The sequence below is a fragment of the Gorilla gorilla genome, chromosome 1 (genome assembly GCF_029281585.2).
Source record: "Gorilla gorilla gorilla isolate KB3781 chromosome 1, NHGRI_mGorGor1-v2.1_pri, whole genome shotgun sequence".
Classification (NCBI taxonomy): domain Eukaryota; kingdom Metazoa; phylum Chordata; class Mammalia; order Primates; family Hominidae; genus Gorilla; species Gorilla gorilla.
Genome location: NC_073224.2, coordinates 84,603,057 through 84,623,077, shown reverse-complemented (window position 1 = coordinate 84,623,077; position 20,021 = coordinate 84,603,057). Strand labels below are relative to the sequence as shown.

The following is a 20,021-nucleotide window of genomic DNA, read 5'->3' as shown; positions in this document are numbered from 1 at the left end:
TATCATCCAATTGCATTTAGTATTTCATTTCTAGTTCTATGACAACAAAATTATCTTGTATAGAGGACATGGTAAATGATGCCCTCTGGATAACAGAATTTAACTTCACAATAACTCTGAGGGGGAAAGAACCTCACATTTTTCCTTAAATTATATAAATACTTATCTATAAATAATTTCTGTTAAATCTATAATCCAAGTTGTTAATATTTTAAAACTTAAAACCTGTTTAAAAAATTTTATGAAGATGCTACATGTTTTGTAATATGGTAGAGAACAACCAGAAGATTTAAACTTCATAGATTTAAAATTTTACAATATGCTGTTCAAATTATAAATTAAGACTATTAAAAACTCCAAACTTTTCATTTTAGTTTATTACTTTATCTTTCTCCTTCAGTCAGCATTATTTAGGGCTAACAAGGGGCTAACTGATTGAATTGAGTTTCTTCTTTTCATCATTTGCTGGCTGGTCTCTGGTGGAAATCCTAATGGGCTGCAAACTAGGCAAACAAATGGGCCAGTAGGCTGGAAGTGGGGAAGGGACAGTGGATATGGAGAGTCTATTGTTCATCCAGTCAACTAAATATGTTTTAATTGTAGCAACAATGCCATAAGTCGGCCTGACACAGTCTATTAGTTTGCCTCACTTCATTCTTGTTTCAGTCACTCCACTTCAACCATCGACAAGTCTGAGATTTTTATTCCATTCATTGACAGGAGAGACTTCCCTTCACTCATCTGCACTTTTGGAAGATAAATTCTCTTGAATAACTCAATGGAAGTTGAGTTTGGAGGGAAAATACTATTTTTGTTGCAATTAATATCTTGTTTTTAACTTCTTAGTCCAAGACATCTAATCTCCATTGGCTTCTGTTAAACTAAACACCTCTGCTGATTTCTGCTTTTTCGTAGGTGATTCGCAAGGGGTGGCTCACCATCAGCAACATTGGCATCATGAAAGGCGGCTCGAAGGGATACTGGTTCGTCCTTACTGCGGAAAGCTTGTCCTGGTATAAAGATGATGAGGTAAGTCACAGAGAGTGATAAAGTTTTCTCGTTAAAGTATTTCTCATTTTAAATTAACTGATATTATTATACTATGAAATTTTGAGACACCAGTGGTTCTCTTTCAGTGAGATTAAGCTTGGAATGTTTGTTTTAAAAAGCACTATTATTTTCTTATAGATTTAAAATTTTACAATATTCGCCCAAATTTCTTTTTCTTTTTGTTTATTTCTTTGCTGTAACCATATGTTTGCTTACCTGAAGAAATGGAGGTAGGCGTCAAAGTTGAAAACCTCCTTCTTTATAATCATGTCAATGTACTGGTACAGTGAAAACAATTTTCGTTAAAGAAAGTGTTGAAGGACCCAAGGTAATAGAACATTTTAAGAGTGAAATTAATAATATTGATGCAGAGTTAATAAAGCATGTTGGAATTGTTCCTGTGACATCTGTCTCAAATGAAAGGCTTTTAAGAACGTCCACATCGCTAGTCTTCAAGTGAGTCTCAGATCATTGTTTATACAAATTTTGTTCTTTGAGAATTTGATATCTATGTAAAAGCATGAATTATGGTAATTATAGTGTTCTGGTTCATGTTAGATGTTAATAATTTTGGTCCTGTGACTTACAACTCATTTAAATTTGATAGCTATAAAAGTGCAAACAAAAAACTCATATTAGTCTTACAGAACCACTTAAGTGCTAGAAATTGATACCATTAAATGTGAGGGAGCACAGATAGAAATTAAACTATGTCTTGAAATTTTTAATAGCCCTGGTCTGACCTGATAATTTTTTGGTACTTATAATGCGGCATGCAAACATTAGATAAGGATACTCTGTGATAGCAAAACTATGTACAGGTGAGATTCTCAATTTCATGTGGCCACGAAGGGCATGTGTTTCAAAGTTAAAAGTTTTTCCTATCTTGGCCTGACATCTTTTGAAAGCATTACAGGGTGCCTTTGTCATTCCTTGGAGGAAAAGTTTCATGTCTTATATAGCACTTTTCATTTCTCAGGAGATCTGTGTGTAATAGTGTGTTGAAAAATATTGAATGATTGGTTGATTGCCACTAAACTTTCTGCAATAAGGGAAATGAAATCCTATAGAAATTTCCAAACAAAATGCTATTTAAGAGCTTGTATTTAAATTTTTATGTCATTGACCATAGTCAAAAGTAGATTTGGTCACTGTGATAGTATGAGCGTTAGCAATGGTTTCTTTCCTGTGCTGGCTGCTTAGCTATCTCTGTCATTCTGTGGGAAGCTCTAGTTTTAACATAGCTTGAGGAGCTCAGAGACACTTCCCTAGATGTAAAAATCACTAAATAGATGATCTTCTTTGTTGTTCAGTTGTAATAAGGTATTTCTATTAGATATATTTTCCCTCCAAGGATTTAGATGATAATTTATGTGCATTTAAATACGTGTAAACCTTGGGACCTTTCTCAGTTATACAAGGCCGCAGAAAATATTTTACTAAGGAATCATAACAGTGATGGCTAGTGTTTTATATGTATTAATTAACTCATTTAACCATATTCAGCCTTAACTACTACTATTCCTATTGTTGATGAGAAAACTAAAAATAAAACAAAACCTTTTTTTAAAAAAGTCTTCTACAGGACTATTTTCCTTATTGCAGAACATTTAGTCTTGGCGAGGATAACCAACTTACCAAAGTCACACAGCTAGTTGGTGGCAAAGCAGAAATTTGAACCCAGGCTGTTGAGCTCCAGAGCCTATGCTTTCAACCACAAATAAAGGCAAGAATCCCAGAGATGCCTGGAGTTGTCCAAGCCAACCTCATCCCACAGAGGACTTATGAAGATGAATTCCAGGCATCTCAGCATTGACATGTTCCTGGGTGTTAGCAGCAGAGACACTGAAGACTCTAGAGTAGCTACTGCTGTTGGAGTGTGGCATTAGTCTGGCTCTGTGAGTCCTGAAAATAAGCCCATTGGAAGGTATAGGATGCTCTCTGTAGGGAAGGAAGAAGCTTTGAAGGCTTGGTGAGCTCTTGGTTATTGGCTCATCTCCTCTCCTCCAGACTCAGGATAATTCTTTACAAAATCACTGCCCTTGTAGCTTCCTCATGAGTACTTGATTACAACAAATGGAAAATAAATATGCACAGTTATAATATTAACCAAGTGCCATGAATAGTCCCGCTCTGTGTGCTGTGTATAACCAAGGTATGGTATGGAGGGTAGTTGGGGGCAGGTGAGAGTGGAAATGACCCTTGAAATAAATGGAATTATTTAAATGAAGAAATTCTAGGAAAGGGTAGTTTCATCCATTTAGATCATTTTAAAAAAGAGGAAATGACAAAGTTACTGTTCTATGGAGCTAACAGGCAAGTAGACTAGTAATACAATGTCAGATAGTAAATGCTCTGAAGAAAATAAAACGGGGCATTGAGTTAGAAAGTGATAGGGGAGGGGTCTTTAGATTTGGGTGATTGGAAGGAAGTACCTCTTGAGCAGAGACTGAGATAATGAACTGTGCAGAAGATTTTGCTAAAGAATATTCCAGGTAGAGGGAACAGTAAGTATAAAAACCCTGGAGATGGGATCCAACAGGAAGTCTGTGGTTGTAACATAGGAACGGTGGGGGAGAAAGGCAGGAGATAAAATCGGAGGTACCGGTGGATGGGGGCCTTATCAGTCCCTACCCAATGGTTTGGATTTTATTACAAGGATAATTGAAAATGATTGGAGTGTTCCAACAGGTTGTGACATGATTGGATTGATGGTTTAGAAAGATTGCCCTGGCTGCTGGATTGTGCATAATAAGTGGGATCGGGTGGATGCGTGAAGGGAGTGGGGATGGCTAGCATGGAAGAAGGGAGACCAGATTGGAAACTCTGACCATGGTCCAGGCAAGAGAGGATGGTGGCTGGGTAGTAGCTGGTGGTGAGGGTGTGGAGCACTTAAGTTCAAGGTAGCAAATTTATGGGCTACACACAGCTATGATTGAGTCACTAGCTTCTGTTACTCATTCAGAACTCTCAAGAAACAAGACAGGAAGTTCTCATCATTAAGATCATCATTGAGACTGAAAGCTGGCCTTCGTGAATTTAAGCAGGTATAATGACTAGGGGGAATGCTACTTGCAACCACAACTCAAACTCGATGATCTTAATGAGGAGGATCATCACCATAATGGCTAATAGTTATTGAGTATTTATAGTTCACTGAGCACATTATTTACATTCTCCATTTTAGAGATAAAGAATTGAGGCTCAAAAGAGAGTGAGTAACTTAGCCAGGTGCTAAGTGTCAGTGCTGTGCTCTTAATCATCTGAACATTTCCCAACAATTACTTTCTGAACACTTGTTATGTACCAGGCACTGTCCTAATCACTAAGGATAAAATGATTAGCAAGGAATTCATGCTACCTATTCTTATGAAGGTCTTTCCCAATAAAGCAAACATACAAATAAATAGGAAAACCTAGCAGATGCTGATTACAGGCTAGGAAGAAAATAAAGCCAGTGATGAGTTGACATAGAGTGTCTGGGATAGAGGACACAGGTAGGGGGTACTTTACGTTGGATGGTCAGAGAAGGTTTGTGTTAATGTTCTGAGGCAGGATTGAGCCTGATGAATTTAAGGAGGGTAATTAAGTCCAGTGTGACTGGAGCAAAAAGAGAAAGGTACTCTAAAGATGAGGATTTTGATATTAAAAATGATGAGAAGTCTTTGAAGTTTTTAAGCTGGAGAGTTACATGATAAGATTTGAATTCTTTACTGATTCCTTTGGTTGCCTTGTGGAGAATGGATTGGAAGAGGGCGAAACTGGACTGGGGAGTTACTAGAAAGCTATTGCTTTCTACATCTATTGTGGTCTGCATAGATAATGGTAGCTTGGGCTGGGATGAGTTGTTGGAATTTGATGAAAATGAACGGATTTAAGAGATGTTTTTGGAAGGTGAAAATTGACACGAACAACTCGTCACACATGCTAAGAGTTGCAGCAAACTGTAAGCCTCTTGAGACCAGGAGACATTGTTCCCTGTCCTACCACCAGGGGACATAGCACTGATAGGAGGCACTAACTAAAGATTGATTGAATGAAGGTGTCATTGAGCAAATGAATGAATAAATGCAGCATAATAATTAATCACGTCCTGGCATATCAAGTGTCAAAATTAAATTATTGAATTACAGAGTAAAATTACCATTAAAGGTAGATTGTCTTAAATAGTCTTAAATTTTGTTAATTTTCATCATTGAAGGTTAGTGTTTTTTGTTTTTGTTTTTTGTTTGTTTGTTTTTTATCCTCTGACTATATATATATGACTTCCTGGATTGAAAATCATTTAAACAGAAAATTAATTTCCCAATGTTGTTTTCATACATTGCCCATATATGTTGTATATTTTTGGAAAGGGATTTAGTAAAAAGCAAGATGTGAGAATAAAACAGAAACTGTCATTTCAAAAGTTTTTTGAAATGGATTTTTGATCTAGATAATTTTACATTAATACTTTAAAATCAGACTTGAAAAAAATGATGGCTTTTCTTTAACTTATGTCTAAAATGTGAATTTTAGGAAAATGGGAGACCCTGATTCAAGGAGAAAAGAGCCTTATTTTTCTTAAAACCAATGAGAAATTGGTTTTAAAAATACAAAAATGTGTAAATTTTAAGAGATAATTCAAATCTCTGAAGAAAGAGGACTGTTAATTTATGTATAATAAAAGCACTTAGTCAATATTTATTCTATTTCTATAGCCCAGTGTGTAAAGATTTAAATCATAATGAGCTACTCCTAGGCAAGCAGAATAATGCAACATAGGCGTTTCCAGTGGAAATCTGCTAACCTTATACTATTGAGGAAAACCCAACATCTGCATTGAAATAAGGACATTCTTTGGACTCTTAAGAAATTACAGGCCTCATTTTTGTGGGTTGAAGTGTTTGGATAACTTGATAAGGAGATTATATAATTCCCTTATAGGGATATTTACTTAGCATTGTTTTCATTTTGTAACAATAACAAATGACAAATGTAACTTCAGAAATAGGAAACAAAATGACAGTTATATCCCTGGATGATCAAAGTTGTGAGATCAAGAAGTTATAGAAATATTCAGCTCTCTTTCTAGTTTCACTTATACTTTTAAGATTGTGCATATTTCCTACCAGATCTGCACACTCCCTGTAGTGGAAAAGGTCAGCGTCGACCCTGTGAACACTGTTCACACTCCTTCGTTAAGTTATTTAGTTAGCCAAAACTTAGATATTTTCACAAAAGTCCCAGTAAATATTGAACTCTAATCCACTTATATTACTTAAAATTCTGCATGATCACAGTTGTATATTTTTTTACATACATAAACTATCTGATGTTATTCTTTTTTAATATAGGATTATTCATACAAATATTTCCATGTTCTGGCATTATCTAAAGATTTATAATTTTGAAAAAAAAGAGTATTATTCAATAAACCATAATGGCCAATCCTATTCCAAATTTATTAAAAATGAGTTTAGGTTCAAACCCACTCCCCTATATGCATTATTTGTCCTACTCAAAAGTTTATCCTGGAAGAGCAATATTATCCTTTATATTACCCTTTCCCAGAAGAGAAAAATTTTTAAATGTGCCTCATTTAATGACTTTAAAATACATACAAAACATTCTTTCAAGCATTTTTTTGAAAATTGAGTAAAAAATGTTTAACAAAAAAGGTGTTAACTTTATGTTTTAAGGAAAAATATTGAAAATGTTATCCTGGAGTGCCTCACTTTAGGATGACTCTGCTGCCGTCCTAGCTTTCCCTTTGGAGTCTGAAGGACGGGTGTAGTCTCCTTAATGTTCTGGCTAGGTCATTGTCTCATTCTGGGAGCTGTCAAGCACTCTCCTGAGCCTTGCAGGGTCCAGTAGAATAATTCCATATGTGAACTCTCATAGGCAGCATTTGCAACAGGTGGTACAAGGCATTTAAGATTGGGTAGAACGATGTCGATATTCTGTGAGTAATTTTTATATTGTCTTCCTGTTTATATTCTACATTTTGTAAGTATTGTTTAGGACTTTATTTGCTAGTAATGGGACTTTTATTTAAGGCAAAAATCTGCATCGTGCAATGTATCTTGCAGAAGCAGAGATGAATTTTAGCAGATGACATATTGCCATAAGACAAGATTGTTTAAATGAGAGAAATTTAACTTTAATCATATTTGTGCTTTGTAGTTTTGCCCCATCATTCAGTTTTTTAATTAAAGAAACTATAATGTCAGGTTTGGTTAAAATATCATTGTCAGAAAATTTGAAACTCACTGGGATCTTAGCTTTAAGACTGAGACTTTCATTTTAAAAATAAAATAGCTGAATGAAAAATAGTTTGCTTTAGTTAAGAATACATAATAAAGTGTTTAATTATTAAATGTGAAAAGAGTTTTGAGTAGCCTTGTGTTACATTTTTTAAGCTGGACCAGAATCTAAGAAAGATGAAAATTAATTTCAAATACTGAAGCTAAAACATGTTAATGAACTAAATAAAAGTTGACACATTTCTAATTTTATCCATCTTCCCACCTTTTACCCTTAAGTATTTAAAGTATTCATAGACAAAAGCCATCCCTTATCATTTCACTCCAGTTAACAGTGCATAAACTGAAGTTTGGATATTTTCTCAAAAGATGTGTCAAAATATACATTTCAAGTGCATTAACCACTTTCCTTATGCTTCTGAAGATAAATGAATTGCCTGAACATCTCAAGATCTTGAAAGTTTATAGTGATGGAAGCATAGGTTGCAAGTGAATGTGTTGGCCTTGTAAATTCTACTCCTAGAACTGTAGCATAAGCGCCTTAATTAAAGAATGGCGCAGTCATAAATTTATGTATACCATGACACGTGGAAGTATCAAAAATTTCAACTTTCCATATGTCAAAAGAGGAGAAACTATTATTTTAATACAGTTGAACACTAGTTGGAAATAGTAGTCTTTTCACTCTGTTTTGCCCAGAGCCAGACTGGCAGAGTTAACCCAGACTGGCAGAGTTAACTCAAAGCACTTGATCCTTTGGAATACTCTTTTTCTCCCTTTTCTTTTCTCTGTCTTTCCACCCTATCCCCTTCTAAAAAAAAAAAAAAATCATGACATAGAAAACCATACTTAGTTTATGGACAAGAATTCTTAGAATAATTTATTCTTTGTTAAGCATCAGACTGAAGTTATATTGTTTTGTTATACTGAGTTTCTATATCAATATAGGGTGCTGCAAAGCTGTGTACAATAAAGGTCAAGGGTAGTGATTTACTGACAACAATTAGGAAAAGAGAACTATAGAATGCACAGGAACATTTTCAGAAATGGGTTTTATTATATTTCATAGGCACCACTCACTTTACTTTTGGTGGGTTTTAATACTTGAATCAAAATAAAATAATACATGAGTTAAGTATTAAACCAACAGATTAAAACCCCAGGCCCCCGAGCCCCTCATTTTGGTTGTAGCTCTTGGTGTAGATGCTATGGTGTGAGGGCTGCTTTCTTTCAATGGCTGGTTGTCATTCAGGCTGGGTTGTCATGTGACTGCCTGTCTGTGCCTGCTGTACAGGTGAGCGGATGTTCTGCACAGCAAGTGTAGACAGGCAGACACATGACAACTCTGTCCAGCCAGGCCCTTGGTTCCTTCAGGTTTCCTTTGCTCATAGACAGATACAATCAGCCTGTTTTCCAGATTTGGTGATTTTGGAGAGTAAGGGGAAAGGGAGAAAAATACACAATATAATTAAACATTAAAACATTATGGAACTAAAAACAAGTTAGACTTTTGACTTTATTCAGAAAGTACATTTATACATTTGTTCCAAATGTGCTAACATGGATAATTTGCGTAACAGAAAACTCACATTAAAATTTTAAGGAAAAAAGAGATTAAACACAAGGTTTATTCTTAAATCCAATTCATATTATTACTGGCCCACATGTAGTCAGAGTTCAGCGTAATTGAACCAGATGTTTTTCCTCTTTGCAAAAAACTGCATATTTTAATACTGAAGTTAAAGATAAAAACTATGTTTATGCATGTTTCTTTTAGTAGATAAGTACCATAACCTTGTCCATGAAAAAGAAAATTATCATTTACATGGAAACAGCAGCCCTTTTCAAAATAATTAATGAGCCTAATTTATTTGGCAACCCAAGTTGCTGACTTTGGTATTTGATGCTTTGATAATGGGATTCTACAAGGGAATATGTTTTTACCAATTATATGTGAAACAACAGGAACCTATTTAAATGTCTCATTTTCCTTTTAAATGCAAAGTTTATAAGTGTGGATGTGAAATCAAATTAAAGGCAGTTGTGAGCTTAAGTTATCCACCTCTTAATTAACTATAGGGCCATGCTGTGAATCAAAAGGGTACAAACTGGAAGGTTGTTACTCACAGTGATGCTCAGAATGTGTTTTGGATATAGTTAGTGCAATATAGTTACAAAATAGTACTTAAGAAAAGGCAGAAAAGGCAAATTCATTTCCTATCCAAAAAATTAAAACCAGATCCTTTGAAAATTTTTCTTATAATTTATATGAGCTAATAGTGTTAAATATGCAGATATAAAATTTAATTCTGGTGAGTCGAGAATAATTCTATTTTAATATCAATTATCAATTCACATCTTTAGAAGTATTAAGCAAATTCCCCTCCCCTTTTAAAAACAAAAATATCCAAATAGTCAAAATTCCAGTAAGTAGGACTTCTTAAAAAACACAGCACCAAAAAAACACAATATTGTCCAAGGATTGTATAATTAGACACTTTCTCAAAGAACTTTAAGAAAAACAAACAGTTTGTGATTTATCTTTAATTGTAAAATTCTGAGAAAATAGCAAATAGAAACTTAATGGAAAGCAAAATAGTTTTAGATACTGAGAAAATTACAATTTTCTACAAATCTGGACTTTTATGCAGTGATTAGGTAAGGTAATGTTTTAACAAAAGCTAATAAGTGCCATTTTCTGTGTATTTATGTAATTTCAAGAAAATAAATTTCCGATTCTGTTTCGGCCATCACTTTCGAGTAAAGGAACTTTTTTTTTTTTTCTTGACAGAATAAAAAACATGAGTAAACTTGGCTGTTATTTAAATAATTACAAGGTTAGAGTATGCCAAAAACCAGTGCCTTAAAATACTATTGTGTTATTGTTGCTGCATTCAGTGCAACAGAAAGTAATTATAGAGTGATTCACTTACAAAGAGTATATTGGTGGAAATTAAAAATTACTATAATTCTTTATAACTTTTCCTCTCTCTCCCATAAATAATTTGATCCAGTTAACTCTGCTCAATTAAAGGAATGATGCATGCAACCTGAAAAAATAAAAAGAAATATTTGTGAGTTTGTATGTTATGCTTTAATATAAAACAGTTTTATTAAGGCAAGATATAAAAATTTTTTGAGCCAGAAAAACCACAACAGTTTTTCAGGGGAAAAGAAAAATCTTGCTAAAAACAATTGTTCTACTCATAAGGCTTTTGGACAATTTATGTTTCTGATAGATTTTTAAAACACACTTACAGTAAGTATGTGACATATGCACACTTCATTGTTATGTTGAACCTGCCCCTAAACTTGTTAAAAAGATGAAAGACTGAAAACCATATTGACCTTTTTTTAATCTCCCAAATTATAGGTTGAATATTAGTTTATTATTACTTAAAATACTAGCTAAAACATAAAAGAGCTATTTGTATTATTATCATACCATGTAATTTTTAGTGTGGTTATTACACCTTGTTTTCTTTTTTGTCTTTTATTTCTTAAGGAAAAAAATGTAAGAAAAGAATTGTCTTCTAAGTCTTCTGTAGTGAAATTAAACCAAAGCAACTCCAGGAAACTGGCTGTCACGCTAAGTCAAAAAATTCAAAATGAAGATTTAATTATTTTTCCTAATTTACTTCGTTATCTCTATCTATTAAAACTGATAAAAATTATTTGTAAGAGACCTTTGAAAATGAGTAAATATTTATTTCTACTTAATTTACAGAACATGAAAGTAAGAAGGGATTTGAAGTAAGAAAGTTTCTATCTTAACTCAGGAATTTCCTGTCTCAGGTTAAAGCCTGACCTTCTAGTTATTTTAAGCCAGGATTTCTGAGTGATGGTCTCTTAGTTATTATTTTGACGTTATTGTGATGGGTGGGCTATTCTCCTTAGAGCAGAGTAAAGTGCATTGTTTATAAAGAGCAGTTCCCTTACAGAGTAAGTGAAAGCTTTGGCGTCTCTCTACCGAGCATGGATGCTTGTGGATGAGTGAATTTTTTCACATTACCAAGTTGTACTTTTTATATCTTATAACAGCTTAAGACTTCAACCAAAAAAGTGGGAAGAATTCTTTCATTAGGATTTTTATGCCTAAACTCTTTCCCACAGAGTGAAATACATGGGTGGTCTGTAGGCGAGAGGTGGGGGTAGATAGTATATTTTGGTCTTTTACAAACATAAACATATTATCTGGGCCCAAAGCCCGAATGCCAAGCAGGAAGGATATTAAGCCTATTGACTAACTACAGGAAAGTGATCAGTGTGAAACTTTGTCCTATAGTAAACAGTCTTTCTTTGATTTTGAGATCTGTGGCCTAAAAGAAAAATGAGTTTGAAAATTTAAGTCCACCGTTTTAGATTGATCCTTTTCCAATTAAGAAATTATGGTGTTGAAGCTAAGGCTCTGAACTTCCTTTCTCTTAGATGGTGGAAAAGTCCTTTTAACCCAGTACCTAGTCCAATTTATCAATCATTCACATGCTAAAATGAAAAATAATTATGAAATTTCTATGAAGTGTAGTTTGGACAGACCCTGAAACAATTTTCTCTTCATGACCACGTATAATGTTTAATTTTAATACTTACACTTATTACATCCAGGGGTAGTTTTAGTTGAAGATGCTCACTGTTGGTTAGTTTCCTCTGGAATAGATTCCATGATCCCTAAAATATTTGTATATCTCCTTATAAAGTAATATGAAAATAAAATTAAACATTTCTCTAATTTACCTGGATATAGATACGGCTATAATGTATATAAATGTGGGCGTGTGTACCAGCGCATAAACTACAATCCTGCCTTCATTCAGCAGAGCTTTATAAAATGAGCTTTTACTTTTGATCTTTAATTTAGCCCATATAATTGAAAAATAAGTACTATTCCTTTTCATTTGTTAAAACTTTGCCTCGAAAATAAGTCGCTAGAGCCACATCAAGCATGTTCAGGAACTCCTTGGTTATCCTTTTACAAAGTAATTCTTATATTTCTACTCCTGTACTTATGCCAGGGGCACCCTTATGTCCCTTCTATCTCCAGACTAAAAGTCATCCTGAGGGAGAAAATAGGTGAGGGACCCATAGGGATTCATTTCTTTGAAACAAAAAGACCGTTTAACATGAAGAAAGAAATTGAAATTAAATATACATTAAATGAAAGCAAATTTTGAAATGTAATCATTTCTAGAGTAAAAAAAAAAAACCCAGAAAATTTGAGAAAAACATTACCAAAGTACCTTGTTAGCTATTTTTCCTCTTCAGTAATTGTATCAATTAGAAACAATATATTTCTTGAAAAAATGAGCTCCTCTAAGTTACTTTTTTTTAGTTTTCTTATGTAAAAGAAACTATATAGATTTCTAACATCTCATTTGTTCTACTAAAAATAATTAATATGGAACTCTCCAAGTCACAATAGAAAATGAGAGGATGACTTTACTATATCATCTAAGTGAAAGTAGCTAAATTTCTCCTTGCTGTTTATATTTTAACTAATAATCATTAATATATGAGAATACTTAATGTTTTCTTTATACACATTTTGGGGTGATCAGAAGGGTAATTTTTAAAGTAAGTTGTTTTGACAAAAGAAAACTTAGGGAATCTTTTATAATAAAATATTTTGCTAAAGAGAACTTGAGTCAATTTTTGAATTGTTGCAAAATGTATAACTTAGAAAAGAATTTGTTCAGGAACCACTGTAACTTTAAAGGAGGACAAAAGAGATTATGTTTATTTTTCACAAACCCTGTAGAAGAGATGTTTTCATTATATAGAATTGTTTCGGAATAGAAATTAATGGCGGTTAAGAAAATTAGGGATGAGGCAATAACATTTTTCCAGAACTTTCTTTAAGGGACCGACCTCTAAAGTTCAGCACAGATCACATTGCAATCCAGACTTGCTCTATTATTTTCTCTATTAGGATTTCATTCAGTTTGAGGGTTTTCTTCCCTCCCACCTTCCTCCCCCTCTCCCACCCTCTTTCACCTCCAGGACAGCTGGAAACTGACCAAAGAAAACTTCTGCCTTCGTTTACAAATTCCTTTTTTATCGGTGGGTTTCTAAACAAAGTGCCTTATTTTAAATGCTCAGAGAAGTGGAAGCATTGTAAGCTATAGGCAAGAGGGCTCAGCTGAGCAGCAATTATCAACCACTCTTTGATTAAAAAAAATGTGAAACAGATATTTACAGGGGTATCTAAAGATAGAGGTTTTTATTCCCTGATTTACTCAGTTGCTGACTCAATAAGTTGTGGGTTGGCGCTCTTCTGTGGGCAAATCCCATCTGCATTGTCTGGTAGGCAAGACTTGGCAGGTTCTTCTTTTATTGTTAGGTACTATTATTCCTGTTGTTTATATTACAGAAGGAAATCTTCAGAAAAGCACTATCCATATAGCATTTAAAAACCAGCAAGTATTCTTTACTTTGGGGAAAAATGACTTCAGTCCTGGGATGTTAAAAGTTATACATACAGCCTTCATCCATGTAAGTTTTTAAATCTTTGAATTATTATTAAACAATTCAAAAGTAGCCTCATTAAACTATTCTTAAGTGTCTGGAATGAGTTTTTTCATATTTCATTTTGAAGTGGGAAAACCTTTAAGAAAACACTTGAATTATCAATCTTCAGAAATCAAAAAAAAATACAGTAAATCGCTATATACCACACACTTTTGCTCTTTTAAAATTAAATACATCTCTACCCATCACACATGTACCTCTGTTTCCCTTGCATGTGAACACAAATCATGGGCTCCCCACCTAGGTTCCCTTGGTCACAGGACCAGGTGAGCAGTCAAGAAGGCCTTACCCGCTGGTCTTCCCTTCGGCAGTCTTTTCTCAGCAGTGTCCCCGAGGGCTTCTTGGTCCCTAGTGTGCAAAACCTGTGAAGAAAAACACTGGATATGAGATTCAAAAAAGGAGCAAACAAATGTCTTCTCCTTGGAAACAGCCCATTTTGTCCCCAGCAGTCCATGGCGTTGCTCTCCCTTGCCCAGTCTAACCAATGTGCAGACTACTGTACAACGGCATTGTCCTGAACAGGTAGTCTGAACACTGGGGCGACGGAGCAGGATCTCCAGAAGCTTCCTTCTATGTACTTAAAATCCTCTCCCGGTCCTCAGGAAAAGCCTCCCTTCCTGCACCAGGGGTTGCATTCAGCTTTCCCTCCTGAATTCTGCTGCGCTGACTGAGACACACTCAAGGGCTGTGATTTCCAGTCTTGACGTGGCACATTTGCTGCAGACTGGGGAACTGGCAATGAATTTAGGACCAGGAAAAGGGGGAGGGCTGGGCTGGAGAGTCCATATATGGGATGATGTCACCCTGGGGAGGTTTGGGTATGCGCTGTGCCGCTGGAGAGACCGCTAGAATCGCCTGCTCTCAGACATGGGTCTGTGCATAAAATGGTACCAGATGTTTTAGTGTAACGTTAAGCAGTCATTTCATCTTCAGGCCAGATTTTTTTCCTCAACTGGGCAGGAAGTGGGCCCCAGTATGGAAAAGCTGTAAAAAAAAGAGTCAAGATGTACAGTTCGGCTGTGGCCAACTGAAAGTGAGTTAGTGTAGAAGTACAAATTTACTGTCTGACCCAGGCTAGAGAAGTAATTTGAAGATAGAGGGTAGATGAAATAGTAAACAGAAAGTTGAACACTGGAAGGCAGAGCTCATTTGGAAACCTTTTTGAGCTTTCCTGTGGCACTTTATTTTCTGGTATTTCACTCGTCAAAAAGGGCAGATAAGTTTCTGTCTGTCTGTCTCTCTCTCTCTCTCTCCCTCTCTCCCCCTCTCCCCCTCTGTCTCTCCCTCCCTCCCTCCTTCCCTCCCGCTCTCTCTCTCTTTCTCTCCTTCTCTCTCTCCCTCCTTCTCCTGTCTGTTGAATCTGTCAGCAGCTTGCAGGCTGCTCTAGACTTGAACAGTAATTATAGCAACTTCCTGAAAGTGAAGCCCCCATGAAAAGTCTGGAGAAATGTTCTTTGTCATGGCCTCTACATGAGTAATTAGTTCCACATGTGGCCTTCCTAGTTTCCCTCAGCTATTTTGGCTGGGTCTCTGAATGCTGTGCTATAGTTTGACCTAAAGAAACGTTAAAGTTTTTGTTTGAAGCATCCACTACGAAACAACGACTCAGGTCTTCTAACAAATCGCCTCTGGTAGATCCATGCTGTTAGGTATAACATTGTTTTTCACTGTAATTCCTGATTCTGTTTTGATACTTTTGTTTTGTTTTCATGGTATTCTGTGGCTTAGTTTTATCTCTGGTTAACTAAATCTGTTGAAATTTGCCAAGTACCGCTTGACCAAAGGTTATAAGATATCAGCCCACTGGCATCTACTTTTCTTTCCCTGTTGTGGCTGTTTTCAATTATATATACTCTTGAATATTCTGAATATGTAGTTCTCTCACTTTCCCTCCATAGGATTCTGATCAAAGCTAGAGTTGCCTCAAACAAGAGCTTGATTAATTGCCCTTCTAAAGATCAAAATGTGAGAAAATTTCTAGGTAGCTTCCAAATTTAATTTGACCAACCAGACTAAGAAACTTAGCATTCTTTAAAGAAAGTACAGCCAAAGCAATTCATTTCCACTGGCCTTCTGAAATACTTTTTAGAAGTAGAAAAATATATCTCTTTTTTATAAGCTGCATTGTATATTTCAAAAAGCTTCAAGTGAGTACTGTCCTAAAGCATTTGCTTTTCATAAAATGGCCTCTTTTGAATCATTAAATAGCACACTACTAAAGACTTCAAAAGTTATGACAAGCCCTTGTTATCTTGTGAGGAAGATTAAATAAGATAAACATGAATTATCTGGCATCTTAGGATGGAACAGAGGTTAGCACTGGGTACACCATTCATAGAAATATTTATATCATCAATAGGAGTCAGAGGAATGACTTTATATCTCTGTACTTTTGCTTCCATACTTGTGTCTTTAGGGCCTATTCAATAGTGCTTGCACAAGCCCATAAGACTCACCTCCCTTTTTTCCCTGTCACTGCTTGCATATTACTGGAAATGATCTAAGTGTGACTAAATACAATCTAATACCTGTATTATATGTGGATACCAACTCCATTCTTTTCAAAGTATCTGTGTGTTTACTCACATGAAGCCCTCATAGAGGAGCCATAAACCACTGAACCAGTAGTCAGCCAGTATTCCAGGTGTAGACCTGCTTCTGCCACAGAAAGTGAAAGCCTTTCTTCTGCCCACTTCCATTTATGTCCATAAGACATGCCTTGGAAATTTTTGTCAAGGCAAACAAAAGGTGGTTCTGGTCAGACTGCACCATGATTTCACCTTAGTCTGTACATCTATATGCCCTCAAATGGTTCTACTACCTACACCAAATAGAATCTTACAATATTTCAATCAAGTGACTTAACTTTATACTAATCTTTATGACTCTTGAAACATTTTAAGGAATTTTCTCCAGAGACAGCTATAGAAATTGAGTTCCCCTTAGAATATATGTCCATCTCCTTGAGTTTCCAGTTCACTGAAGTGTTTGAGGGTGCTCTTGCCTCCAAATAGTTCAACGAATATTTATTCTTGCCTACTCACCCGCTAGTCACAATACCAGCAACTGGGCATACAAAGATTAAGACCTGACTCCTGCCCTCAAAAAGCTCACACTTACATAAAATGTTAGGAATACACATCTGTTACCAAGTGCAGTTTAAAAAGTTGGTCATTCTGCTCTGAAAAGTCCTTGGCATTGATTTGGAAATGCCTTAATGACTCTTCTTACGTCTGTAAAGTTATCACTTGAATACCCAAAATGTATTGGGCCCTAGAAAGCAAGGTTGGACATGACAAATCCTTGACTTTGAGGAACTAAAGTTATTTAATTTGCTTATTTCAAAAGTTGTTGACCAAAGTGATTATTGAATCAATAGATGGTTTTGGGTGACTACAAAATTTGCTCTATTTTAAAGGGTTATTAAAAGGAAATGCTGTTTCAGTTAGTTATTGTTCCCAATCTTGGCACATTTTTATGACTTTGGAAATTCTCAAATTGAAACCAGGACTGAGGCTTCTTTCTGTGTACCTCTAAAGGGGCAGGGTTACTAGTGTTTACAATTATTTTGTGATATCCAGATATGCGTACTTCAGCTAATATTTTATAGCCTTAAGTTTTTTTTGTTACAAGATTAGTGCACAAGTTCAAACAATAGAGAGGTATGTCAAGAAAAAAATTAATCATCATTATCCATTCCAACTTCTTAATCATCATTATCCCTTCCAACTTCTTAACCCCTTCTGTCTTCCCAAACTAATGGTAACTGTTTGGCATGATTCCTTTGACTACTTTCTCAATGGTCATTTTACAGCTTCTTTACAGATTACAAAATCCATTCATGTACAACGTATTTGTTTCTTATAATAATCCTATAGTGTAGCTATTATTATCATCCCCATTTTATTGATGATAAAATTAAAGCTCAGAGAGCTTAAACATTATTTCATCAGAGTCCACAAATGGAAAAACTCAGTTTTTTTCTGTGCTCAGAAGAATATTGTCAACCTACAGAAACAACTTGTTCCCCTACCAAATTCTTATAGTGCTTATATTTCCTGTTATTAAAATGCCAATTAATTATCTGCTGCGCTTTCACAGTTTTGTACTAAGATGTTACCTGTACTGTTATTTTATGTATTTAAACTTTTTTTTCCTAGATAAAATATAAGCTAATTGAAGGCAGGAACAATATATTTGTATTTTTTTTTTTGACTGGCTGATGGTAGTCCATTTAGTAAACTGTTAAAAGAATGAGTAAAGAGCTATATGGTATGCATGTGGTTTCTGGTCAAATATTTGTCATGATAATAACTTAAGAATTACAGCTCTCTTAAAAAAATCATAAATAAAAAACATAGTGTGCTTTTAATATTTATATATGTCTGCAGCTACGTACCAGATTGAACTATTCTTTTAGAAATAAATGTAAACATTGAGCCAACCATATTTCCTTGCTTATTTTTGGCCTTCTAATGTTCTGGAAGCATCCTGTGCAGCTACCCGTCATATAATCTTGTGTGAAAAGCAGGATCTAACCAAGTTGTAGTGTTTCCTTTTTTGTTGTTTTCTCCTTCCCAGTTTGTAGCTAAGATAAAAATCTAGCTGACCTTAGTTCATTGCAAGTTAGAGAAGATAGCCCCACTTAGTTTGGCTTTATGTTGTGTGGATTAGCACTTTTTTTTTTTTAATTGGAGGCAATGCAGTCCCCTAATCTCCTGCATTTCCTATTTTGTTAGGGCTCAAAGGACTAGATATGTTGTAGCAGAGTATTCCACTTTTCTTCCCTTTCCTGAATCACAAACAAATGGCTTCCCTCAAATCACTGCAGTGAAGTGCCTTCTTAGGCAGAGATGCAACATCAGCCTGTAAAATAGAGGAGAAATATTTCAGAGGAGTAAGAGATTTTCCTTCAACAACTGAAAAAGAAGTTAAATCAGAAAGCTATAAATCATAAACTTAATGCAACTGATTTTACAGTCTTCAGAAAGTTTGCAAAAGACAAAGATTGTGAGAGAATTGATTTTAAAACGTACATTTACGGACGCATGTTTTGTTTTTGCCCGTCTCTAAAATTTCCATTGCTGAGTCTGTTTATTTAGAAATAAGCTCCTAACCAAAAGCAGTATATATTTTATGAACATTCTTTCCTCAAATCAATTGAGAAAGATAATGTTACGTCTTTGAGTTTTACTAACCACTGGCGTGCACAGCAGCCATTTTTATATTTCAGTAGCATAATACATCCAGCAGACAAACCTTAAAAACTCTAGCTCTATTGGATACCAGTCGCAAGAAAGTAAATATATGATTTATGACTCCAATAAAATTGGAAGCACTGTCTTGAAATCTTTAGGGGAAGGCAAGTTAAAGGGATTAGAAAATTGTTGCTGGCCTTTTCAGGCAGATTTTAAGTGAGAGCATACTAGCAGTGTAGTCTGCTGCCTGCTTCCACCCTCAAAAGCTGACAAGCATCATCTGAATGCTATGTGCTGTGAGCTCCCGTTGAATTCCATGTTACAATCAGACTTTAAAATGAGGACTGGTTCCCTTGGACAAGAGAATCATGGTGTCCTCAGGTCACTGACAATTTTAGAATATTGACTCCTGATGTCTTTTGGCATCACCAGTATTTTATTTCCTTAGTGTGACTCAAAAATGAATATGCATGATATCCTAAGGAAAAAATATCTGTATGTGCATAATATAAGGACACAGAAACTACTTTTTTTTGCAGGGGTGGAGAAAGTACCCTTTCTGTGGATGGGGATACATGTTAAGCATAATGGCTACAAGGAAGCATGTGTGTGAAGGGAAGCTTTCTGCTTTACCCAGAATACCTGCAATTATGCAGTAGGTCATTTTAGAAGCTCTAAGTCTTTAAGTAATGGTAGGCATACTTGCGTAATACATAGCACATTGCCTTTATTTTAGGATTTTAATCTTCTAGTATATACAAAAGGGGAAACCCAAATTACATGAATTTCTAAAAGGGTTTGATCCAACATAAGTCTGTTTAGCTGTGTCCATTATAGATACTTTAACTAGCCTTCTCAATTCTGTTCAGTTTCCAGAGAATTTACTCTAGTTTCTAAGGACATATGAGACCATATTAGAATACTTCTATTCATGCCATCATGGAAATTGGCTTTACTTTTACATACCAAAAAAAGTACTTGGCATATAAATTGGTTCATGTTG

The 20,021-nt window shown here is 35.1% G+C and overlaps 1 protein-coding gene, 1 long non-coding RNA gene and 2 other non-coding genes across 16 annotated transcripts in view; 1 reads left to right on the top strand and 3 right to left on the bottom strand.

Moving 5' to 3' along the window:
• Nucleotides 1–20,021, top strand: part of DNM3 (dynamin 3) — a 576,940-nt gene that overhangs the window by 288,337 nt on the left and 268,582 nt on the right. For all 13 annotated transcript variants that reach the window (XM_031012314.3, XM_055377773.2, XM_063710835.1 and 10 more), the window contains one exon: nucleotides 916–1,029. In XM_031012314.3, the coding sequence (XP_030868174.1) occupies nucleotides 916–1,029 (114 nt within the window). The remainder of the gene's footprint in view (nucleotides 1–915; nucleotides 1,030–20,021) is intronic.
• On the bottom strand, nucleotides 8,333–14,543 carry LOC129531567 (uncharacterized). Its single transcript, XR_008676831.2, has 3 exons — nucleotides 14,110–14,543; nucleotides 11,886–11,963; nucleotides 8,333–10,345 (listed from the first exon to the last, which is right to left on the bottom strand). It is a non-coding gene; the product is annotated as an uncharacterized lncRNA (long non-coding RNA).
• On the bottom strand, nucleotides 8,546–8,655 carry MIR214 (microRNA mir-214). The gene has a single exon (NR_106253.1). It is a non-coding gene; the product is annotated as a microRNA mir-214 (primary transcript).
• MIR199A (microRNA mir-199a) lies at nucleotides 14,280–14,389 on the bottom strand. Its single transcript, NR_106250.1, has one exon. It is a non-coding gene; the product is annotated as a microRNA mir-199a (primary transcript).